This window comes from Pan paniscus, chromosome 18, assembly GCF_029289425.2.
Source record: "Pan paniscus chromosome 18, NHGRI_mPanPan1-v2.0_pri, whole genome shotgun sequence".
Lineage (NCBI taxonomy): Eukaryota > Metazoa > Chordata > Mammalia > Primates > Hominidae > Pan > Pan paniscus.
In genome coordinates, this window is record NC_073267.2 from 77,470,439 (window position 1) to 77,495,550 (window position 25,112).

Here is a 25,112-nt window from a genome sequence, read left to right on the forward strand (position 1 = left end):
GCCAGAGATTGCCGGAAAGGGGCACAGCCTCAGGGAGCCGGCTCTGGGCCTGGGTTCAGTTCCGCCTTCTTCTCTTGGCGCCAGGGGAAACAGAGCCGGGGCAGCAGGAGGTCCAGAAGTACACAATGTTTTATTGAAAAAGTCAGGCCTCAGCTCGGCTGTCTCCATTCGGCTCAGCTTGGTGGGGGGCCCTGCCCATAGTAGACTGAGCCAGATTTTCCTGCAGGCAGCTGGGCTGGACTCCCTCCCTGGCTACCCTTCCCTTCGTCTCTGATGGTGACATCCAAACAATAAATATGCAATAAATAGCGCTCCTGGGCTGGGCCGGGCCGGCTGCCTTCAAACCCCACTCGGCCCCTACCAGTCTTCTCTGGCCAGGACAGTCCTACTGGGGTGCTAGATAGTAAAGTCCCCAAACATCCCAGGGTCCCACAAGACCTGGGATCCATCTCCATTTTGAGGCCCAGGCCTGGTTTCCAAGGAGACCTAGCAAAGCTGGGTCCAGGACAGGGCCAGGCAAGCAGGGCTGGCAGGTGGGTGCTGGGAAGAGGCTGTTACCCCAGACCACAGCTTGTTATGTCCTGGCCAAGACCTCGACTCCAGGCCACAAGATGACACTGGGCTCAGGAGTAGATGGTGATGACTTCACGGCCACCACCGCGCACCAACAGCACCCGCTCAAGGCCCTCGGTCAGCACCTCGAGGAACTCCATGTCTGCAGGGCCTCAAGTCAAGGAGGCAACAACAGAATCAACGGGCAACCCGGGCCACCTGGGCCATGCCCACCCAGGGGTGCCCAGGAGAGGAGCCGCTGGCTTGACCTCCCATGCTATCCACCTCCCAACTGCCTGCCTCTCCACAAAGGGATACAGTTCTCGTCGCCCTCACTGTTCCTGGGTGGGCCAGGCATGTTTAGGAGAACCAGGCGGGCGTCGTGGGAGCGCGTGACAATGACTTCATTGAGCTTCACAGCAGTGTGCATGCGCCGCACATTGGATTGGTCCCTACACGTAGTGTAGCCAGTCACAGGTTGCCATGAGCCATCCTGCAAGGAGGGTCCCCACCCCTGGCCCATCTAACACTACTTGTCTGCCCCACCCCACCTCCACCCCTAGATTCCAGTGCCGCTGGGGCTGTTTTTGCTGCACTCACGGCTTAATGTGCACCAGCTCCCGGAAATTGTCAGGGGCATGGCTGGGGTACCAGGTCTCAGTCATGTACTTGTCCCTAGTCCACGTCATCTGGATCTTGTCAGCCCCCACTGCAGACTCATCTTCCTCGTCCGAGTACAGGCTCTCCAGCCGCAGGGCCGAGTGCCGATCCTTGACCAGCTGGGCCTGGGGACAATTGCAGGAGATAGCCTTGGTCCCATAGGAAAAGGGGGATGGGGCCTGTCTGGCCCAATGTGACCACCTTGCCTCCGGGAAATGAGCACTAGCTTGGGTAGGGCTGCGGTGAGTCATTCTGATTCCTCCGCACCCACCGATGCGGTCTCCAAAGGCCTGACCCTGCCACCCGCCCTGGCGTGAACCACAAAGGGCACTGACTTCTCGCTCCCGCTCAGTCTTGGTCAGTCTCATCTGCCGCAGCATCTGCGACCGCTGCTCCATCATCAGCGTCCGCTCGTAGGTGTATGCAGAGATGTCACTGTTATGCTGGGGACAGGGTTGGCCGTGAGGACCCAGCTGCACGGGACATGGTATCCACGGGGCCAGGGCAGGGCAGGGGGCTCACCATCTCCACCACCTCCACCTCGGCCTCAAGGCGCAGATGGTACAGAAAGACAGCCAGGTCCTTCTTCATCTGGATGCTGTTGTCATCCATCTGGGCCACTGTGAAGATGCGCATCCGGCACTTCCTCCAGACCTGAGGCAAGGGACCAGGTGGGCGGTTTGGTCACAGCCGCTCCTCCAAGGGCCTAGCCCCTCTCACCTGCACCCACCCCCCGGCCTACCTTATGCTGGCGCAGCAGGAAGGGCAGAAGCATGAGCATGCCACCATCGTGCACGATCCACCACACGTCTATGTGGCCCTCCAGGTAGCGCTCGTGGTTGCTGGGGTAGAAGGCGATGTTCTTGGGCACGAGCAGGGCCAGGTGGGCAGCCGTAGTGCAGCGCACGGTGTCTGGGGAGGAGGAGCACGGCTGACCACCAGTCTGTGGCCCTCTGCGCACTGCCACCTCACTTCACCCCTGCCCACCAGGCCCCAGGCTTTCACACACCAATGAAGGTCTTCCAGGCACGGGGGTCCTCGCTCTGTCGCCAGCCGTAGGGCCAGCCCAGCACCACGGAGTTATGCCGCATGCCTCCCAGGCCGCAGGACTGGATGAGGTGGGCCAGCCCCTCCCGCACCTTGCTGGCCACCACCACCTGGCAGAAGCCCTTCACCTTCTCAATTTCCATCATGTTCTTGATGGTCTGTGGGGAACACACCCAGGGCCAATGGGAGGCCATCAGCTTCCTGCCTCTGGGCTCCCTCCCAAGGCCCCTCGGGAATAAAACGACTTTTGGGTGGAGGAGGGCCTGGGGGCAACAAGCTGCCTACCCAGAGGCCAAGTTTTCAAGATGGGACTGCTGGCTCCCCCTTGTGCCAGCTCTCAGGTGGCAGCAGTGCTGGCTGCCTGGCTGGCCACCCTGGCCAAGACTGGGCCCTCCCCTCCGTGCCAGCTACAGTCCAGACCCCTGTAGTCTGGCTCAGCTCTCCCTCCCCAAAGCAAGTACCTGCTCGGCGGCCTGAGCCTCGCCATAGCTCTCCAAGAAGCTCCCCTGGATGACAGAACCAACAATGGTCAGGCCCTTGCCAGCCTTGAGCTGGGAGGCGAAGGTGAGGAGCCGCGGGTACTTCACGTGCAGGTCCTCGTCCAGCTTCAGCAGCACCAGCAGCTGCGGCCTGCAGTGGCCGGGTGGGGGGAGCCTGAGACCAGGGCCGGCTGTTCTAGGGAGCCCCTCCTCTTCTTCCCTTCTCGGGTCGTGGTCCCTGCAGGTTTGGGTAGCATGGCCCAGGAGGGTGCCCCGGGCAGCCCCAGGATGGGGAGCCAGCACCTCTCGACCCTCTGACCCCGACAGCGACCCCTAAGAACCTCTGCACCCTGGCCAGGGTCTGGCGGGAACTCACCGCCAGTTCTTGGTGTGAGGAGGCCCCTCCTCCAGCCGCAACAGCGCGTAGCGGGCAGCGCTCAGGGACAGGCCTCGGATCCCGTCACCCCACTCCTTCTCAGCCCTGCAGATTCCACCACAGCTGGTGAGCCCCTGGTGCCGCCCAGGGGGTTCTGTCTATGTGGATGCGAGGTGGAGGGGTTCTGCCCCTCAAGACCACCCAGGGGTCCTGAGTTACAGTCCCCAGTCCTGGCACCCACGGTGGCCCAGCTCCCTGCCCACCCCAATGCCAGACCACCCTGCCTGCTCGGCTGGGCCCCCTCAGCTGGCAGAGGCCAGGTGGCAGTGCTCACTCACCCTTGGTACTCGATGTATTTGTAGATCATGCCGGCGATGAGCATGGCCACCAGGGCATAGTACCAGGAGGAGACAAACATAAGGGCCAGGCAGAGACTCATGCCCAGGAAGGACAGCGCCCTGGACGAGAGGGGAGGGCAGAGTCAGGGCAGGACCAGGAGGACCCCTGGCCACAGCCTGGCCCATGCCCTGGTAGCCCTGTCAGGTCCCGGGTGGGAGGTCCCAGGTGGGTGGTCAGGTCACTGGGTGTAAGACCTAGGTCCAGTCCCCCCTAGCCCTATGATCTCCCTCCCCACAGTGTTTCAGGAGCTCCCTACCCAGGAAGCCCAAGCCTCACCCAGAATGAGGCTCCTGGCCTCCCCAGGGTCTCCCGTGTCAGAGGCATGGCTCACCAGTGATAGTACTTGAACCGGGGCCGCCAGTTGGGGGTCCTCAGGAGTGTCTGCACCGCACAGGCGAGGTTCACGAACAGGTAGCACATCAGAAAGAACCTGCGGCACAGAGGGCGGTTGGCGAAGAGCAGCCTCCTCGGCAGCTGGGGACCTGATGTCAGGCTGGGCCTGGCCCAGAAACGGGGCGTGGCCCGGCCCTGCCCTGCATGGCTCAGCCAGGTCTTCTCAACCTCATTGCTGCCACTTTCATGGCCTGAGGCAATGAGACTACTGTGGAGGAGTCCTCGGAGCCAGATCGCAGAGGATGGGCAAGGGTTTGCTGTTGGAGGAGGTAGGAAGGGGAGTAACAGGGCAGAGCTGAAGAAGGTGGTGCAGGGGCAGCAGGAAGAGCTCAGTGCCTGGAGACTCTAGGCCACATTCAGGCCTCTGGCCTGGGTGACCAGCTGGATGAGAGGCTGCCATGCATGAAGGGGAGGATGGAAGATAAGCTGGACCATTTGAATGCAACCAGTCAGAGATACTTAAGAGTCACTGCGGTGGGCGTGGGAGTCCCACGCATGGGCAGGGCCAGCTGCATGAGCCCTCCAGGAAGGCACCCGAGGACGGGTGCGCAGGAAGGCAGGAGGACCCACACAGGGCATGCCAGGGGGCAGGGGTTCCCAGCAGGAGGCCCGAGATAAAGGCTGAGATGTAGCCTCTGATTTGGGCACAAGGGGGGTCACCACCCAAGACGGCTGTGGCAAAACAGTTTCAGGTGTGCTCTTGGGTGAGAGGAAGGGGTGTGGGGGGGTGGACAAGAGGGTGCTGGCTCCAGCAGGCCTGGCTGTAGCTGGGATGGAGCCTGCTCAGGGGGACAGGGCCCCTGTCAAGTCTGCAGGCTGAGTGGGCAGGGAAGAGGCCTTTCATAACCGCACAAGCAAGAAGGAGCGTCAGCCACGGAGCAGGGTGGGCAAGGACCCCAGCCTGGACAGAGTCAACCAAACAAGCGCTGCCTCGGGGTCACTGGGAGTCACCACATGCTGGCCACTCCCTGCAAGGCACTGGCACGCAGATTTGCCTGGCTGATTCCAGAATGTTAAAAGCAAATGACTTTGAAAATGGATGGGTTGGGCATGGTGGCTCACGCCTGTAATCCCAGCACTTTGGGAGGCCGAGCCAGGTGGATCATCTGACGTCAGGAGTTCGACACCAGCCTGGCCAAGATGGTAAAACACCATCTCTACTAAAAATACAAAAAATTAGCTGGGCGTGGTGGTGCATTTCTGTAATCCCAGCTACTCAGGAAGCTGAGGCAGGAGAATTGCTTGAACCCAGGAGGCGGAGATTGCAGTGAGCCAAGATCATGCCATTGCACTCCAGTCTGGGTGACAGAGCGAGACTCTGTCTCAAAAAACAAAAAAACCAAAAAACAAACTAACAGATGGAAGGGGCAGCAGTGGCTTCATGGAGGCATGAGGGACGCGGTGGTTGCCCTGTCCAGTGGGAAGGTCTGCCGGCCACCTGCTCTGGGGGCCTCAGGGAGGTGTGGACATATTGGTCACCTTATAGCTTTGGCATAGGTGCCAGGCTTGCTCCTAAATGCAGGGGTGGGCTGAGCCCTGTCAGGCCACATCTCCCCATGCAGCCTGCCACATCTCCCAGCTGGACCTCCAACACCAGACGCAGCCACGGGGAGGTGCTGGGGTTCAGGAAGCCTTTCCCAGACCATCCCCCTGCCCTGCCCGGCCCCAGCTCACATGGATAAGATGGGGGCCACCATGTCGAGGGAGGCGATGAGGATGCCCAGCTCGGCGATGAGTGCCGTCAGGAGGAGTGCCCATGTGGGTTCACCATTCACCTTCCCGTGGCCAAACACCTGTGTGCACCAGGAAGGAAGCTGGGTCCTGTCACCCCCATTCCACACCTTGGGCCCCAGACCCCAGCCTGGCCTCCCTCACCCCCAGGGCCCGCCTCGGGGGCTCAGGCCGCCCCTGTGTCTATCCCTATGGGTGTCACCAGTCTCCCTGATTCCACCTCACCAGGCCTCTCTCCTTTGGATGAGCCCTAAACAGGCCATGAAGATTCTGGGTCCAGGCAGCTCCAGGCCCAGGGCACTTCTCAGTAGCTCCTCATGGATGGCCGCCTGGCCCCGGGGGCCAATAAGGGCAGGATGTGCTGCATCTGTGTTCCCTATCTCTCTCCCCAGCCGGGCGAGGGCCTGGGAGCAGCCAGGCCATGGGGGAGTGCAGAGGGGCTCACCCGGAGGAAGGGGATGATGTTGTCCTTGGCAATGGCCTGCAATAGGCGTGGTGCCCCTGTGAGGCTCTGGAGGCCAGCGCCACACGTTGAAAAGAAGGAGCCGATGACGATGACCCAGGGTGAAGGCCAGGCCAGTGTGCCCACCACCAAGTTCCTGCTGACACCATCGCCATACCTGCAGGGGCCACCAGAGTGAGGGATGTCAGGGGTCCGGAAGGATGGCACAGACCACCAAAGGCAGCCAGCAGGCTTAGGACCACCCACGGGGTTGGGAGCTGGTGTGAGGGCAGGCCAAAGCCCAGCTGCTGCTAAAGAGGGGGGCCCAGCTCACTCACTTGTCCCGGAGAACCACACCCTCAATGCAGGCGCCAAAGAGAACCACACTGCTGAAGTCTGCGGCGGCGTCAAGGAAAACTCGGCCTCTGCCACCCCACTGTCCCTGAATAGTACCACGTGCCCCCACCCCAGCCAGACCACCAGGACACCTACAGCTGGGAGTCTCGTGGTGTGTATGTGCATGTGTGCATGAGAAGGGGAGCTATATATGAGTGTGTGGGGTGTCTGTGCATGCAACCTGGCGACGTACACAGGCCAAGCGCTTCCCGTCCTCTGCCCCACCTGCCCCAGGCCTGGGAAAGGATACACACGAGGGAAGTTGTAATGATGGCCAGAATGGTCCCCACAGGGATAGACTTCTGGGCGTCACGAAGGTCCCCAGAGCGGTTTGAGCCAGCCATGATGCCTCCAAAAACAGATGAGACTCCCTCAGGGGCTCCCCGGGATCAGGGACAGGGCTGGGTGGGTAGGCAGGCAGGGCTCACCTGTTACAGAAGGGAAGAAGATGCCGACCAGCACGGTGAAGGATGTGGCGATGTCTGCGACCACGTACAGAGGCAGGCTCTCCTTCAGGCTTGGGGCATCTGCGGAGGGCAGCCCATGCTTCTCCACGATGTCACCCTTCTCCAGGTAGGCGCTCCACAGGTTTTCTGCAGGGGTAGCTGTGTCACCACCACAGCTGCCCCCCACTACCCCAGGTAGTTTGGGGCAGCCTAGCCAGAGGCGCAGATGCAGGGCAACTTTGGGGACTCAGGGGACAGCTTCAGCCCAATGACTGCAGCGTCAGCCACAGGGCTACCCTGACCACAGAGAAGGAGCTGCCCAGCTAGAAGTCGACAGACAAAGGTGGCTGAACCACCGTCACCCAGAGCCCGCCACTGCCCGCCTTCCACAGAGGCCTTTATGGATCCTGTGGGAACATCCCCAGGCAGTGTCAGGGGCTGGTGGCTGGGGAAGACAGGCTGCTGCAGGCCTTGGACGCTGGCCAGACAGGCTCCACTCACTCCAAACTCGGCTGCCAGGAGCCAGGCTGGGAGGACACTGGGGGGCTGGGAAGGCGGCCAGTCCTGCCCCCGTTCCCAAGCTGGCCACACAAGGACAGCTCTGTGCTCTGTGCCCCTGCTCAGCCTGTGGGCTCAAGAGCAAGATGACGGGAGGGAGGACCCACCCTGGAGCACACCAGCAGCTGCCCCGGGGATGCCAGGGATCTCGGTCACATTGTTGAGCATGAAGTAGGGGTCACAGGAGTCGGTCGTAAGGTTGGGGCTGTGGCAGAAGAAACTCCATAGCTGCGTGGCCACTGTCTCATTGTCCACTACAGCTGTCTTGGCACAGATGTCAAACTGGTCCCGGGACAGGGTCCTGTTGCCCAGCATGCATACCCTGTGAGGGACAGAAGCACCGGCACCTGCTCAGGTCAAAGCCCCTGCCTGTGCCCACCCTGCAGTCTCTGGGATCTGGGGCATCAAAGGCTGGCTACATGGGAGGGATGTCCATGCAATGCCCAGATAAATTCCTGGGTTACTTACGGAAACACGGGAGGGTCAAATATAGACTTTATGCCCCCAGCATAGATGGAGAGGATGGAGATGATCACACAGGCCAGGAAGAGCGAGGCAAATTTGTTCACATACTTGACCCCCACAAACACCACCAGGGTCATGAAGGTCAGGAAAATGGTCCCATACACACGCATATTGTTCAAAGTGGCATTCGACGTGTCATGAGCACCCGATGGGTAAAAAATGGCAGCTGGTGGGGCAATGTAGGTCTGAAACAAGAAGATGGATAAGGAGGGTTTTATTTCTTATTTGGAAAGTGAAACTTGTCGTTTTGGTTTTCTTTTTACGAGTACCTAAAAGAGGCCGGGCGCAGTGGCTCACACCTGTAATCCCAGCACTTTGGGAGGCTGAGGTAGGGGGATCACTTGAGGTCAGGAGATCATGACTAGCCTGGCCAACATGGGGAAACGCCATCTCTACTAAAAATTAGCCGGGCGTGGTGGCACGTGCCTGTAATCCCAGCAACTGGAGGCTGAGGCAGGAGGATCGCCTGAATCCAGGAAGCAGAGGTTGCAGTGAGCAGAGATCGCACCACTGCACTCCAGCCTGGGTGACAGAGGGGGACTCTGTCTCAAAAAAAAATAAAAAATAGGCCAGCGCCATGGCTCACGCCTGTAATCCCAGCACTTTGGGAGGCTGAGGCGGTGGATCACTTGAGGTCAGGAGTTTGAGACCAGCCTGGCCAACATGGTGAAACCTCATCTCTACTAAAAATACAAAAATTAGTGGTGCAAAAACTGGTGGTAGTGGCACACGCCTGTAATCCCAGCTACTCGGGAGGCTGAGGCAGGAGAATCACTTCAGTCTCGGAGGTGGTGGTTGCAGTGAGTAGAGACCACACCATGGCACTCCAGTCTGGGTGACAGAGTGAGACCTTGTCTCAAAAAAATAAATGAATAGGCCGGGTGCAATGGCTCACGCCTATAATCCCAGCACTCTGGGAGGCCGACTGCCTGAGCTCAAGAGTTCGAGACAACCCCAGGCAACTTGGTGAAACCTCATCTCTACTAAAATACAAAAAATTAGCTGGGCGTGGTGGCATGAGCCTGTAATCCCAGCTACTCGGGAGGCTGAGGCAGGAGAATCACTTGAACCCAGGAGGCGGAAATTGCAGTGAGCTGTGATCATGCCACTGCACTCCAGCTTGGGCGACAGAGTAAGACTGCATCTCAAAACAAATAAATAAATAAAAATAAAAAATAAGAGTACCTAAAAGAAGCCAGTCACAAAAGGCCACATATTATATGATTCTGTTTATATGAGATGCCCAGAATAGGCAAATCCCAAGGCAGAAAGCAGATTCCTGGTTGCCAGGGCTGGCGGGGAATGGAGAGTGACTGCTAATGGGGGTTCTTGGGATGATGAAAATGTTCTAGAATTGACTGCGCAACTCTGTGAATATACTATAAAACATTGAATTGTACACTTTCAATGGTATATAAATTGGTATGGGAATTGCATGGTATGTAAATTATATGTTAATAAAGCTGTTACTTAAAAACAAGCAAACAAAAAGGATCCAAACATAGATGCCAACCTGAATCGTTAAATAGCCAAAGTGGAACAGTTTGAGCAAGAAAATAAATAATGATAGTATTGGATTACAACCCAAAGAATAAAGTAAATATCCAGAAGTCCATACAGATATAATGACATGGCTGAATAGATAAACAGGAGAAGGGACAAATCCCACATAACGAATGTAGAAGGGATATGAGAAATGAAAACAAACCAAAGCCCCCCCAAATCAGAAGATTCAGGTGCAGGGTCCTGCTGCAGGTAGAGGACCTGGAGACAAGAACAGCCAGGCAGTCCCTCCAGGTATCTCCTACCCTCTGGATCCCCAGGGGCGGGCACCTGTCACCCCATGCCTCCCGCAGCTCCTTGCCTCTTCTCCCACTGGTACGGCAGTTCACTGGGGAATGAGAAGCTGAGGCTGACAGAGCTCCCATGGGGCTCGTGGAGGGAGCACCGACCTCCAGCAGGGTTCTGTGGCTGCTTACCCTGATTGAAGGACAAGGAGAAGGTGGATCTGAAGTGCCCTGGCACAGAGCCCCGGAGGACACAGAGCTGGCCAGAGCCCACACAAGCCCAGAAGGAAGCCTACATCACCACCAAGATCTGTCACTGAGCTAAATACAACAGTTCCTGGAACCCTTGCCATGGCTGCAATGGTGCCCAGGTGGACGGAACATCCAGGGCCGAGGTGAAGGCAGCCAGGCCTCTTCCTTGCCTGGCCCAAACTGGCATGGAGGTGAAAGGAAGACCAGCCTGAGTAAAGGTCTTTGTCTCTCGAAGAGGCTTCCTACTTTATAATACCCAGGCCTTGGCCAGACGTGTGGGGATGAACAGCCTGAGCCTTCTGTTTGGAGTCCAAAGGGACTGTTTGGACATGGCCAGAGTTGGCCAGGGCTCAGCCTGACTCACCAGCAAGATCTCGATGGCCCCCAGGATGTACATGGCTGCTGCGAATGTTGTTCCCAGGTAGAAGCACAGGCCCACAGCACCTCCAAATTCTGGCCCCAGTGAACGAGAGATCATGAAATAGGAGCCCCCAGCTACAGCAGAGAAATGAAAGTGTGCACAGGTCAAGGCTGGTTCTTCTTCAAGGGGTCTCCCTGTGACAAGCCTGCACAACCGCCCAGAGGGACAGGGACTGCTTTTCCTGTTTGTGGATGAGTAGAGGGGCTGGGAGACCTACCCAGGGCTGCACGGTGGGTAAGCATCTAGGCTGACATTCGATCCTATCCCCATCTGACTCGAATATCCAGCATGGCCCGTGGAAATAACTGCTTTGCGGGAGCAGCTCTAGTCTGCAGCAGTGGCTGACTGGCCACCATCCTCCAATGCCCTGTGCACAGCCCACAGCCTCCTCTGGCTGGGTGTGTCCTATCTCAGCCCACCTCACCCTCCTGAGGCCTGTGCCTTTGTTAGTCTGACTCCTCCAGACCAGAGGAGGGACTGTCTCATCCAGCCTTTTGGCCCTAAGGCCCCGCACAGTGCCTGCCACCAGGTGAGTGTCCACGGCTCCTGCCCTGAATCTGTGCTTCTATCAAAGTCTAACACCCTTAAAAGACTCAGAGAGTCATGACTAGGCCCCAGGGTGACAAGCACAGGGGGACAAGAGTCATCTCATGTTGCTGGTTGTATCTGCTGCTGAGACAATGTCTCTGGTGAAAATCTGGGAACAGGGATCAAGAAATTCTTTCAAAGAGTCAATCTTGGCTGGGCGTGGTGGCTCATGCCTGTAAGCCCAGCATTTTGGGAGGCTGGGGTGAGTGGATTGCTTGAGCTCAGGAGTTCCAGACCAGTCTGGGCAACATGGCGAGACCCCGTCTCTACTAAAAAAAGGAAATGATAAAAATATACATTTTTAAAAAAAGGCCGGGTGCAGTGGCCCACACCTGTAATCCCAGCATTTTGGGAGGCTGAGATGGGTGGACTGCCTGAGCTCAGGAGTTCGTGACCAGCCTGGGCAACACGATGAAACCCCGTCTCTACTAAAATACAAAATTAGCCAGGCGTGGCGGTGTGCACCTGTAGTCCCAGCTACTCAGGAGGCTGAGGCAGGAGAATCGTTTGAACCTGGGAGGCAGAGGGCGCAGTGAGCCGAGATCATGCCACTTCACTCTAGCCTGGGCGACAGAGTGAGACTCCGTCTCAAAAAAAAAAATGTCAGCTGGGCACAGTGGCTCACGCCTGCAATCCCAGCACTTTGGGAGGCTGAGGCAGGCAGATGACTTGAGGTCAGGAGTTTGAGACCAGCCTAGCCAACATGGTGAAACCCCATCTCTACTAAAAATACAAAAATTAGCTGAGCATGGTGGTGCATGTCTGTAATCCCAGCTACTCGGGAGGCTGAGGCAGGAGAATCGCTTGAACCTGGGAGGTGGAGATTGCAGTGAGCTGAGATCGTGCCACTGCACTCCAGCCTGGGCGACACACTCCGTCTCAAAATAAATAAATAAATAAATAAACGAAAAGTCAATCTTTTTCATGCCGTAATCCACCTCCAGGACCCTCTCCTAAGGGAACTGCTGGGGCATGAACAAAGATTCATGTTCAAGGATGTTCATGACAACAATGTATACAATGGTGAAAAAGTGGAACCCACAGGCAGGAGAATAATCACATTAATTAGGTTATGGTGTGCCATGGAGAATCCTGTTTTCAAAAAACCATTTTCGGCAGGGTGCAGTGGCTCACACCCGTAATCCCAGCACTTTGAGAGGCAGAGGTGGGTGGATCAGTTAAGGTCAAGAGTTTGAAACCATCCTGGCCAACATAGTGAAACCTCGTCTCTACTAAAAATACAAAAATGTGGTGGTCGCCTGTAATCCCAGCTACTCAGGAGGCTGAGGCATGAGAATCACTTAGAATTGCTTAAACCTGGGAAATGGAGGTTGCAGTGAGCTGAGATCATGCCACTGCACTCCAGCCTGGGTGACAGAGAGAGACTCTGTCTCAAAAAAAACCCAAAAAACCAAAATCAAAAAACTGTTTTCAACACTTGGGAAACATACACACACACATACACACGTAAACATATACACATAAATGCATATGTATATATACACACATATACTTTTGGGAAATACACACAAACACACACACACATATATATATATACAATTTATATAAATAGAGTGTGCGTGTGCAATACTTCATAAGACCCTAAGACTTATATTTACCAAAAGGCGAACAGTAGTGATTTCAGGATGGTGGGATTATGGGTGCTCTTAATTTTCCATTCTACACCTTTCTGCACTTTTTTATTATTTATTTATTTATTTTGGAGATGGAGTCTTGCTCTGTCACCCAAGCTGGAGTGCAGTGGCATGATCTTGGCTCACTACTGCAACCTCTGCCTCCTGGGTTCAAGCTGTTCTCTGCCTCAGCCTCCCAAGTAGCTGGGATTACAAGTGCCCACCACCATGCCTGGCTAATTTTTTTTTTTTTTTTTTTTTTTTTGCGACGGAGTCTCGCTCTGTCGCCCAGGCTGGAGTGCAGTGGTGCAATCTTGGCTCACCGCAAGCTCTGCCTGCCAGGTTCACGCCATTCTCCTGCCTCAGCCTCCCGAGTAGCTGGGACTACAGGCGCCCGCCACCACGCCCGGCTAATTTTTTGTATTTCTAGTAGAGATGGGGTTTCACCGTGTTGGCCAGGATGGTCTCGATCTCCTGCCCTTGTGATCCACCCACCTCGGCCTCCCAAAGTGCTGGGATTACAGGCATGAGCCACCGCGCCTGGCCTTTTTTTGCACTTTCAAACCCTCTTACAGTAAACATACATTGCCCTTTTTTTTTCTTTTTTGGTATTGCTTTTATATTAACAAAAACCACAATGGCACTCTCCAACTCTGTCAAGCAGGAAAGCTCCTACGTGGGCACTGTCCTGGCATCAGGGATTGGGAGCCCACTACGGAACTGCTTGGGGCAGGGGTGTGCTATGGGGGTTCCCAGGTAGGTCAAGGCAGATACTGGGTCCTTTTCTCTTCCACCAGGCCTTGGGTGGCGCTCACTGACCTGGAACCACACCGTTGGTGGCAATGGCACTCATGGAGATGGCCGTCAGCAGGGTCTGTGGGAAGGAGGGCCTGGGTGAGCGGCTCAGCTGGGTGGGCTCTGTGGGGGCAGCCGCGGCCCATGCCCAGCCCAACCCTCCCACGCCAGGACACTCACACAACAGCAGCAGATAAGCACGATGAGGAGGGCCTGTAGCACACCTGCTGTGCCCACCATCCAGGTCAGCCGCAGGAAGAGGATAACCCCAAAGATATTCTGCAGGCAGGGCAGGTACACCCCCATGAGGGTGCCCATGCTGGGTGCCTATGCGAACACAAAGGGAGGGGGCGAGTAGAGCATCAGAGGGATGCACCATGGAAAGTCAGCCCTAGTCACTCAGCAGGCCCCCTCCCCCAGTGGGGCCCCAGGGAACACAGAGAGTAGGGGTGACAGCTAGGATGTCTCTATTGACTTTCATATAGGAAGACAATTGAGTCTGGGAAGGTGTAAAACCTGATTCTTTTTAAAAACCCACATTGAGCTTTGGAACCTTAACTCTCTCTCAAGGTACTGCCTCCTTCCCTTCCTCTCTTCTGTTAAACTTCTAGAAAGAGAGTTTTGTCTCAGATCTCCACCTTCTCACCCAGCAGGCCCTAAGTCACCCAAGCCAAAGTCCCAGAAGTCATCCCTGGCCCTCCCTCTCAACCCCCAACTCTAGTCCCGGTAGACACTAACTCCTACCCAGTCTGTCTCCCTGCTGCCCTGAGATCAGCCTGCCTTGTCCCAGCCTTAGTCCCTTGAACCTGGGGCACCTGGGTGGTACCCTCCTGAGCCTGTCAACCTCTCCACACTCCAGCCCACTCTGCTGCTATAGTAGGTCTCTGAAACCAAGTCTAATCTCATCACCCATGCTGAAAACCCTCTGTTGTCTTGTAATCCAGTGTGCCGTCCAACTCCTTGGCTTGGGCCACCAGATGTGTCCCATCACCTCTCTTATTAGCTCCAGCCCCTGACCACATGGGTCCCTCAGATTCTGTGAACCTGAGAATGTGCTGGACTCTGCCTGGGAGAGTCGGCCCTGCCTCACGGCCTGGCAAACTCTTCAGCGAAACTGTTACCTCTCTCAGGAAGATGTCCGAAGGTTGCCTCAGGTGGAGTTGGTTCTCCCTCTCACATTCCTTTGGCATCTGATACTCCCTATCACAGTGGTCACTACAGGTCATGGTAACAGAATGTGCTTGTATATTTTGTTACTATATTAGGGCAGGCTTGGCTTGTTTATGGTTCTATCACCAGCAGGCCCTGCAGGTACCCAAAAGGTGCTTCTGAACCCAGTGAGTGGTGCTTTGGAAGTCCCTGGGACAGCCTGTTGGGAAAATCCTACAGAGAAAGTGCTCAGGCTGTAGGGCAGGTGAGGAAGATCTAATACGCAAATCCAGGCAGGCTTTCTCAACTCAGGGCAGAGTAGGGGCCAGCCAGGAGGCCAGGGCAGAGGCTGAGAGCACAGAGGCTGGCTGACATCTTTTTGAGGCACTGAGCCCCCAAGAGTGCAGCCTCCGAAGTGTGGCCCTGACAGCTTCCACTGGAGCCCCAGCAAAGCCTCCTCACTGATCCAAAGGACTAGATTAGTGAAAATCATACGGGGAGAGGGGACAGGGAAGACCCACGAGACAGTGCCCGTGCTGCCCTGAAGCTAGGGAGAAGAGAACTCCATGGCCATGATCTTGCCTAGCTGAGTCACCTTAGACAAGTTCCTTAATGCCCCTCCTGAAGGGTCCTGGCCTGGGGCAAGACCTGTGAGCGACCTAAAGGACTTCAGAAGAGCCTCAGCAAAAACAAATGGCTCCTCAACCTGTCCTGCGTGGAGCAGTGCAGGGGACGGGTCCCCCTCATCTGGGCTTTGTCTGAGCCCTTCTCAGAGGATGCCACCCACAGAATAGCGACAGCAAGAGCTCCCAGTCCCACCCCCATCCCAGGCTGAGTCACTCTAAGAAAAGGACAGTGTGGGAAAGGGCAGGGCGGGCCGGAAATGCTTTCTGCATCCCCAAATAACCTCTGGCAGCCTCAGAAGGTCATCAGGCCAGTGCTGGAGCTGGAGCAGCTGCTGGGGAGAGGCTGCTTTGGGTCTTGGCATGGTCTGGTCGGAGGCCCACCCTTCCTGCTTCAAGCCTTCCTTTTCCGAGGCCCCTGCTCGGGCCTGCCCTGGGTGAGAACCACAGCTCAGCAGCCCCAGATCCCTAACTTCCTACTGACTCCTTAAAGACTTGACCCAGCTCCTCCTTCTTCCATGAAAAAACTACTGCAGCTAAGACAGCCAGTCACCCTCTCCCATCCTTACCCTGTGGCCAGGTAAGCTGGATAGCTAAGCTAAGCATCCTCACGGGTTCCCCATTGGGCCAAGGGATGATGGGCTCTCTCTGGCCCAGGCATCCCTCCCACATTCCTGCTGAGATGTGCACTAGCCGTTCTCAGGGGCCTCTTCACTCCCCGCCACCAGCTCCCTGGCTTGGCCTGAAGGGATAAGGATGAGGCTCTGACCTAAGGATCCTGTCACCCACTGTGGGCAGAGCACTCTCAGAGGTTGAGACACCCCTGCAGTGCTGGACAGACATGGCCAGACGCAGTTAGGGTTCTCTGCTATCTAGTCACACCTGGCTGCACAGGGTCAGGGTCAGGTCTGTGCGACCTCAAGGTATCAGCTGCCCTCTCTGAAGTGTGGGCTGGTTTGCCTCCCTGAAGGGCAAGATGAGAGACGCGCTTCAGTGGGGTCTACCTTCTCTGCTGGCCCCACCCCAGAAAGTCCCAAATCTCATGACCAGGTGTGAGGCTGCAGGCCTGGCTTATCCCAGCCAGGAGCGCCTTCTGCTTGTGCCGACCTCTGAGAACACTACAGCCAGTGCCAGACGTCAGCTCCTCTTAAAACACCACTGCTTCCCAAACCTCAGGGAGTCAGTGTGTGGAGAGGGAGGGTCCCTAGCCTCCAAATGAAAAATGTAGAAAAATCCCCAGCCCTCAGCTACACTGAGCCGCAATGACACAGAGGAGCTAGGCAAAGAGGTAACAGTCACCCCAAAGAGAAGAGGGCTGAAGGGCCAGAGAACTGGATTAGTGACCAAAAAGTGGGACAGGAAAGCCCCACAAGGCAGCATCAGGCTCCGATCACATACACATGTCCCCTGACCCTGGCACTCAAGGAACCCAGGGGGTTGTTGGAGGGTTCTGCCAATAGAGCCTTGGGCCAACACTGCGAGCAGCAGGAGGGTTTGTGACTTGCTCTGGATTGCATGACCTCCGAGAGACAACCTGGTTCCTGGCTCCAAGGGCAACACTCTTAGCCAGCCTCACACAATGTCACTGATCTGGCATTTTGCATAGTTACATATCCCACAAATCTGTCTTCCATAAAATCTACAAATCCATCTCCCAGCATTACACATTGATCTTGTCTAGCTCAGTCACCTTAGACAAGTCCCTTAATGTCCCTGACACTATTTCCTTGTCTGAAAAATGGGGATAATAGTAAGCAACTGCCTCTTGGTTTTGTTGTACAGATGACATATGAGAACCCAGGCCTGGTGTGGTACCTCGCACACAGTAAAGGCTGAGTACAAGCAGCTGTGTCTCCCGCTGTCATTCCTGAGGGGCTCCCTGGCCCCCTGCCCCCCGGGGGGATTCTCATTAGCTCACTTCTTAAAGCCTCCTGAGACAAGGCATTCAGTGCCCATCCTCCCTGCTCACTATGCTTGGCACCCACTTCCCCCAGTGTGCTCACCACCATGTGGGGAAACAGCCAATTCCATGGTGCTGTGTCTGTCTTCCCAGGTGTGGCCCCCTGCCGCCCCAACCAGCTCACCTCGGCTGCCCTCCGGCGGGTGCCCTCCCCACTCTCGGCCTCCTCATGCTCTTTGGCGCCCTGGGTGAGGTTGGTGTAGCTGACGAGCTTTCCCAGAAGAGACGATACCTTTGGGCGGATGTCCAGCTCTTCCTGCAAACAGAGCCACAGGGCAAGATGGCATTGGGCCAGGTGGGTGCCAGCTGTGTGGAGCCAGCTGCCTGGTCCCTGGCCCTGTTCCAAGCCCTGAGACAGGCCTGGGCCTGATCCCCGTTCCTACCTGGGGAAGTCCAAGCCATCCAACTGGACAGGTGTGCACACCACACCCCAGCACGTGGCACTCAAAGGCCCAGCCCCGCAGCTGCTTCTCTCTACCCCGCCTTGGCTACAATCACTGCCAGCCCATTTGTGAAAACCACCTGCCTCAGGGGAGAGAGGGCAGGGAAGAACACGGCTGGCAGGGGGTTAATGGCATACTTCATCCTGCCTGCTCTGCCCAGCCACCTCCTGGCTATGGCTGCACCTCTAGGACTCACGCCTACCCTCCCCACAAAAAAGCCACTCTAGTCACCTCAGGGAACCAAAGAGGGCAAAAGAGTGATGTCTGGGACAAGTGAAGTCTCCCTTGTCTGCCCAAACCCTGATCTCCCTGGGTGGTCTTCCCCTGACCCCAGTCCTGCAAGTACCCACATCAATCGCGGAGATGGGATCCTGATCCTCCAGCCCATCCTCAAGCAGAACTGGGCCAAGGCCTTCACCGCAGAACCTTGCTGCTTTCCCAGGTCAGGAGGCCTCCCAGAGCTCAGGCCCCCCAGCCCCACCGGGGTCTAGGCGATGATCCCTGCTCCTGCAGCCTTCTCGAGGCTGTGCTTCTACCTGCCTCCTGCCCACATTTAGCTTTTCCCTCTCTGTCAGCTCCCTTCTGACCTACACACAGGGAGAAGTTGCTTTGGTGTGAGAAAGGAAGACAAGGGCCCTTGGGGGCATGTGGAGATTAAGGAGCCTCGGCCAGATGTGGTGGCTCACAGCAGTAATACCAGCACTTTGAGAGGCGGAGCAGGAGAATCACTAGAAGTCAGGAGATCAAGACCAGCCTGGCCAACACGGTGAAACCCCGTCTCTAAAAACACAAAAATTAGCCAGGCATGTGGTGGGCACCTGTAATCCCAGCTACTCGGGAGGCTGAGGCAGGAGAATCACTGAGCTTGGGAGGCAGAGGTTGCAATGAGCTGAGATCGCGTCACTGCACTCCAGCCTGGGGCGACAGAGTGAGACTCCATCTCAAAATGAAGAAAGAGAAAAAAAAGGGAGATTAAGGAGTCTCCATTACTCAGCCATGCAGTGGCTGAATGCATGGGTCAGAGTTTAGGAGCTTAAACTACGTCTTAAATCCAGATCTCACTGCTCAGCTTGAGTCTGAAGAAGATAAAACTCAAGTACAGAGGCAGATATTTGGGAATCTTTCCAGAGACATATCCCCTAAAGCTGCAAATGGACCAGGACTCAGGGAACTAGAGAGGGACAGAGCTGGAAGGGTCAACCAAGAAAGACAAGGAAGAATCCATGGGAGAGCGAAGAACCATGGACTTGGAGAAGAACCAGGAGTGGAAGGAAGAGGAGAAATCCTGAGTTGGGAAATCCTAAGCGGGCGTTTCCTTGCTGAGGGGTTGTAAGGAAGTCAGAGGTGAACCACCCTGGAGGTAGCAATGGGGGTGGGACTGTGAGTGGCCTCTGGAAAGGCAGTTTCAGTTGAAAGGGCCAAGGGAACTGCAGCCCGGCTGCCATGAGAACCAGGAACACAAGAGGAGATGAGAGGAAGAGCAAGACAGAGGAGGCCCACGTGTCCAGCCTGCCTGCTTAGCTAAAGCCTCTGTGTGCCAAACCTGTGGCCCAAAATGGCTCCTCAGCTACCTCAAACAGTGCCAGGTTCCTGTCATAGTAGTCACTTCCTCTGGAAGTCTCCAAGGGGGAAAGAAAAGGGCTGCTCTCTCTGTGGTTGCCATGTCCTGTGAAGAGAGAGGGACAATCAGGGCCTGCTTCCTGAGCCCCCCAGCCTGGGCCCCTTCCCAGAAAGCCAGTCCCCAAATCATTTCTGCGGAGCACTTTGGAGCTGCAGTGTCACCAGGTTGCAACTCAGTTTTCACATGGCACCGTGCCAATGCTCTTGAAGGCCCAGAGATAGCCAGAGAGAGGCCAGTGACCAAAACCTGGGACATCATTCCCTCCAGTGAAGGGAATCCAGGTGAGGGCGCAGGCGCCCTAGCACAAGCACGTATGGACACTGAGGGACGGGGCCTGAAGAGGGGCGGGGCCAGCGTTTGACCCGCCCCCAGATCACCTCCACGCCCCAGTCCCTTTCCCGGTCTTTCCGGAGTACCCAATGTGCAGGATGCCAAGGGTTCGGTGTCCTCAGGGACCGCCCAGGCAGTGCCCTCCAGATAGACGAAGCCGCACAGAGCACCTTTGGCTGCCATGGCCCAAAGGTGGCCGGCTGGCTACCCCACCATGCACTGCGCTGGGGGCGTCCTGCAGGGCAGCCCGGGGCATGCCGGGAGGTGGGGCAAGCCCCAGGCCGTGGAGAGCGGAAGTGGATTCCAGGAGCCTTCTAGGGTTGCCTAAGAAAGTCGGACGGGTGGGTGTCGGACGGGTGGGTGTCGGACTGAGCAGGGAGAAAAATGGGAGCCGGGACTGCTGGCAGGAGCAGCACAATGGCCCCCTTGCCCGCAGATCCCGCCGCTTGCCCCAGACAAACCTCCGCCTACAGCCCTAGGCTGATGAGCCAGTGCCCCAGCTCTGAGAAATCTCGCCAAAAGGAGTGAAATGCTCCTTTTCAATAAGCCTGCCTCAACTCCCAAAGCTCGACTGTTTTTTCTGGCCTCCTATCATTCACTCTTCCCTGTTTTCCAACTCTTGTCCCTTATGAGTCTCGGTGGGTGCCATTCCCAGCTTCCCACCAAGCAGAACGCCAAGCACTCGTTTTCTAGGTGCTGAGTGTTCCCTCCACCCCAGCTACCCTCGCAGCCCCGGCCCTGGCTCAAGGCCTCACAGCAAATGGAAAGCACACATCTTGGTGTTGGATGGCAGCAGTATGCAGTTCTGACATGAGAAGGACTGGCATGGTGTCCAGTGATGGAGATGGCAACAGAACTGTCACCACCAGCCCAGGCTAGTGGTGTGATTGGGCCATGCACTGGCCATGCCCGCCAACCTTTTCTGTTTACATAGGCCACAATTCATTTGTCCTGACTGCAGCTGAGAATGCTGATTGAGGCATCCTCCTGTATCTGATACATCTCTTGCTATCAGCATGAGGCTTCAATTGCTTTCTCTGAGCCAACAACCACTCAGCAGGTGCTGTGCTGTGGATTCTTTATCCCCCAAGGAAACTAACAAATCAAGTGTGCCCATGACAGTTTCTGGGGCAAAGTCAGTTCTTTCTTCCCACAGCATGTGAAAGTGGCACACCTGCTACACCCAGCAACCTGGACTAGCTAAGTGAGCCAAGCAGCTCAGTCCCACATTCACATAGGTCAATGCCAATGGCACAGTGGACAAAGGCAGCCAGAGGTCAAGACAGTCCACCGTGTCATGTTAAAGCCAGGCGGGGTCATGTCGGACACTCTATGATATCTGCTGTACCCTCCATGCTTGTTCAGGATCAGAAGGAGTCCCAAGAAAAATCTGAAAACCCAGTAACACTCTGCCTCTTACATTAATGACATTAATGGCTCTTCAGTGAAAAGCCTTTGAAAATTACTTTTGGATTTTTGTGACAAAAAAAGTGTCTCCCTTTGATAAATCAGGTGCTTCATTTTGTCAGAAAATGCCAGTTATACAGCTCGTCTTACTTCTCTTTCTGCTTTGGCTGCCAGGAATCTCCAAGCTAAATTTACTCTTTAGATAAAGTCACCATCTGTCTCATCTGAGTGCTTGCCCCCTTCCTCTGCATGGTTTTCAATCTTCCTGAGAGTAACAATCACTTGGGGAGACACTTTTGTTGGCTATTTCTTCTGATTCTTTTGTGGAAGTAGGCTGGAAATCAATTATAATTTATTCTAAACTCATGTACTACAGCCTGCCCCATCACTGTTGCCTGGTCTTTCTGGGTAGACTGTATTGCTATCCAGAAAATATACAGCTGAGCACACAGCAGCTCCCCACAAATGCCTGTAAATGGTCCTCTAAGACCTAGCCTATCCCTTGTCCCTTCAGCCATCACTCTAGGATGGCTCGGGGCCCTTCCAAAAGTTGTCTCTAGTTCTCACAGCAACATTCCAGTAGAGAGCATTTACTACCTTTTAGGGACAAGGAGAGTGAAGCTCAAAGATGTTCAGAGGCAAGGTCACCCAGGGAGAAGGCCACATCTGGGTCCCAGGGTCCATCAGAGCCCTGTAGGGGCTGAGCTGCAGGTTCCGTTCCTACTACAGACTCCAGTCCATCTATGCAGCACAATCTTTAAAAATAGAGAAGAGTGCTGCAATTTGGCCAGCGTACGCATACCTAGGCCTCTGGGCATTCAGACTGCGGCAGACTGGCTTGGATTCCCAGCCCTTCCCCCGTGTGACCCAGGGAGACATGCTTACTCCCTGTGCGGCCTTGGTTTCCTCTTCTATGAAGTGGAGATTGTAACACTTGTTTTTCCAACTGCCCAGATGCACTAGAAAAGGGACAGTTAGTGCCAGACGCCCAGTGGGCACTCCTCGGAGTTCCCCCAAAGCTCCCAAGGGCTTGTGGGAATGTAAGGGTCTAAGTAGTGCCTGGATATCTGTACTGCCCTTGGCTTCAGACCTCCTGTTCTGGCCTCAGCCATTCCAAAAATTCCAGGGCAGGTCTGGACATGCCTGCCAGGCCGAAGCTGCTCAGACACCACCTGAGATCCCCAGTAAATCTGAATATGGCCTAGGCCTAGGGACTGCCTGTGAGCTACACAACTGTGTTCCCACCAGCAACTGTGACTGCACCAGTGGCAGGTGGGGATCCAGGTGACCCTCCTGATCCCTGTGTACACGGACATCTGCCTGAGGTGCCCCCTCCAGCACCTCCCTACCCCCTGCCCACAAGCCAAGGTGGGCTGGATGAGCAAGCCCATCTAGGCCTTCCAGAGCAGAGGTGTGGGCACTGAGCTGGGGAAGGGGCAGGAAATGGATCTGAGGCTCACTGTGCTTTGTGCCCTCTGACCCTTTGCAGTCCCCACCAAGGATCAAAATCACTCACCGGGGCTCAGGGTGTCCCCCATCCTGTAGACAGCCAAGGTCTGGCTGAAAAGGAGTAAGAGGAGGAGAAAGAGGAAGGGAGGCAGTGGGAGGAGCTGGCCTAGCTTGCGGGGATCTAGCAGGACTCAGCCAATGTAGCTCCAGGTCCCTCCAGTCACCCTGTAGGGGCCAAGGCGTGGCCAAGGTGGGGCCAGCAGCTAGGCTCAGCTCTGCCTGCCCACTGGTCCAGGCTGATCCTGGGGATGCAGCCAGTCTACCCTCTGGGGAGAGAGGTCCTCCCAGGGTTAGGGAAGCAGGAATGCTGGCTTTTGCTTTGACCACTTGAATCAAGCTAGGGGCAGACAAGGGCATGGAGGCTGGGGCACTCACACAGCTGTCAAGCCTGTAAAACCTCTGCAATGTCCAGCAGCCCATGCCACTGTCCTGTGCTACCTCTGCACATGGCAGTCAAGTGATACACACACATAGCCATCATTCACATCGGGCATGGATCATCTCAGTCGTGTCACCATCACAGATGGATCAGAGGTCCAGACAACGTCACCTGACATGTGTCAACCACACACTTCCTACATATCTCCATCATGATCGGTCACAGATATCACAGGCATTTGTCATCAGTCAAATCACCATCCTCATCACTGTCAACCCTGCAGGAAACAGGGGCTGTGAGAATGCCCTGACCTGAACCAGCCTTCACCCTGTGATACCCACAGCTACACACTTGTACAAGCACAATTACACATGCATATGCCACTACATACACAGACACATGTCCTCAGCCGTGTTTGCACTCCAAGGGTGGGCCTTAACAAGAACAGCCCTCTGGGGGGCCTCCTGGGGTAGGAGATAGAGAAAGGGCTGTGGAGAGACTCGGGCACCTGGGAGGAAGGAGGAGGGAGATGGGGCTTACCTCCCGGCCCTGGCACCTAGGTTAAAGAGTTAAGGTGCTGGAATCTCAAACCCAGGCTTGACTGCCCCTGGGCAAGTTATATAACCGCCACCCCTCCCTTCACTGCTTCCTAATGAGAGTAACAGTACTTATCCCAAGGGTGATGCTGGAGGATTAAACGAGTTAACTCACTTCAAGTGCCTACACACGTCCGGCTCCATGTGAGTGCTTCACTGAGGCCCACTGTCCCTACAGATCTACACCGGCGCACTCACGGGCAGTTACCCATAGACCCCCCCAGTAGGCACACTCTGGCCAGAGTGCAGGTTGGCGCAGAGAGGCACACGGAGGGGTTTGGGCAGTTGGGGAGCGGATCGTCTCAAAGGCAAAGACGCTGAATCTCAAATGAGGAACCAAGGCGAGAAAAGGATGTGGGATTCACCGAAGGTGAAGGGCCGGGAAGGGCCTGAGATGGGGTCTCGGCCCTGTCCCCAAGCCGGGCGGCCCGGCCGGCTGGCCTCCCTGGGCGGCCACGTCTGCAGCCCCCGCCCGGGGCCCACAGGGGAGGAGCTGGGGTGGAGAAAGCGGCCGGGCGCGGGCGCCGGGGGCCGAGGAAAATCGTGTCTGCGCGCGCAGGGCGGGGAGCCAGTGGCTGCGGCGCGGACCAAAAAAAGTTGAGTCCGCACCGACGTGTGCGCGCAAGGTCCCGGGATAGGTGCGGGCGCGGGCCCGGGATGGCGGCCCCGGGTGGCAGGCCCCGCTGCCCCGCCACGGCCCCTCAGAACGCGCCCTCACCGTCCGAGTCATCCAGCTCGGCGCGCTCCCCGTAGTCCACCCAACTGAGCCCCTCGAGGTTGTCATAGTCGCCGCGCCGCGGCCCGTCCACCGGCACCACGGTGAAGTGAGGCATCGTTCGGGTTCGGCCCCGCCGCACCCGCCGTCCCAGCCGCCCGCCGCTGTCCCCGCCGCCCCGGGTCGACACGCCCCGCCCGCTCGCATTCCTCCCCGCTGCGCTCACTTCCTCCGCCCGCCCCCCGGGCCGCCCCTCGGGGGCGGAGAGCGGGAGGGGCTCGGGCCGGCCCCTCCCAGAGCGGGGGCCCTGGTGGCGGGAAGACCCCTGGGCGGGAGCACTCCTAGTGGCTCCACGGCCTGGGGGCGGGCCCGATTCCTGTGTGACCTCGGGTGAGAGGCCGCCCTCTCTGAGCCCCAGATGCAACATTTGTAAAATGGGGGAAACACACTTCCACCTCGGGGTTGTTTTAGGGCTCCGTGAGATGGGTCGCGGAGTGTCCTGGCTCTGCGCCCTGGGCTTACGAAGCGCTCTGTTACTTAGGGACGGGGCAGGGTAGGCCGGAACGGCCCAGGACTGCAGAAGCCACCTGCCCAGGGCCTCCCACCAACCCCGGATACCTCCTTCCCATTTCCAGCGTCTGCATCCCATTTCTCCGCGACCCTGGGAACCAGACCCCCGTGAAGGTCCCGTCCCAGCCCTGGGCCCTCTAGCCGCAGCCTCTCCTGTTGGAGGCAGCTGGGGATTCTCGGTCCCTCCCTAGGGGCTGCTGCGTCCTCCGCAGGAAGAACACCCACACCCACCCTCCCCCGCCCCGCTTGCCTCGCTTGCCTTTTTCGGACAGTGCACTGGGTGCTTTAGCCAAGTCCCTTCATTTTAACTTTCTCTATCTCGCCTCCTG

The 25,112-nt window shown here is 56.6% G+C and overlaps 1 protein-coding gene across 6 annotated transcripts; it reads right to left on the reverse strand.

The window, feature by feature from the left end:
• Positions 1-111: 111 nt before the first annotated feature.
• Positions 112-24,461, reverse strand: SLC12A4 (solute carrier family 12 member 4). Of its 6 annotated transcripts, none has more exons than XM_034940476.4 (24): positions 24,217-24,417; positions 19,228-19,322; positions 17,338-17,469; positions 13,662-13,808; positions 13,506-13,560; positions 10,408-10,538; positions 7,948-8,189; positions 7,587-7,801; positions 6,904-7,068; positions 6,726-6,824; positions 6,418-6,475; positions 6,083-6,257; positions 5,581-5,699; positions 3,845-3,943; positions 3,453-3,572; positions 3,115-3,219; positions 2,721-2,889; positions 2,222-2,417; positions 1,955-2,124; positions 1,735-1,866; positions 1,548-1,655; positions 1,153-1,337; positions 871-1,004; positions 112-715 (listed from the first exon to the last, which is right to left on the reverse strand). In XM_034940476.4, exons 1-24 carry the CDS (start codon positions 24,329-24,331, stop codon positions 624-626), a joined length of 3,258 nt encoding a protein of 1,085 aa, XP_034796367.1. In that variant the 5' UTR covers positions 24,332-24,417; the 3' UTR covers positions 112-623. The 6 variants fall into 6 exon arrangements, with proteins under 6 accessions (XP_034796367.1, XP_063453735.1, XP_054956325.1 ...); XM_063597665.1 differs by lacking the exon at positions 24,217-24,417 and adding an exon at positions 22,531-22,577; XM_055100350.2 differs by lacking the exon at positions 24,217-24,417 and adding an exon at positions 19,694-19,858.
• Positions 24,462-25,112: the final 651 nt, after the last annotated feature.

Bases quoted from the DNA above. Each gene is read 5' to 3' on its own strand.
- SLC12A4 (XM_034940476.4), bottom strand. From the start codon at position 24,331: ATGCCTCACTTCACCGTGGTGCCGGTGGACGGGCCGCGGCGCGGCGAC. The intron at 6,476-6,725 runs GTATCCTTTCCC...ACGCCGCCGCAG, and splicing joins CATTACAACTTCCCTCGTGT to ACTTCAGCAGTGTGGTTCTC. The intron at 1,867-1,954 runs GTAGGCCGGGGG...CCCTTGCCTCAG, and splicing joins TCCTGCTGCGCCAGCATAAG to GTCTGGAGGAAGTGCCGGAT.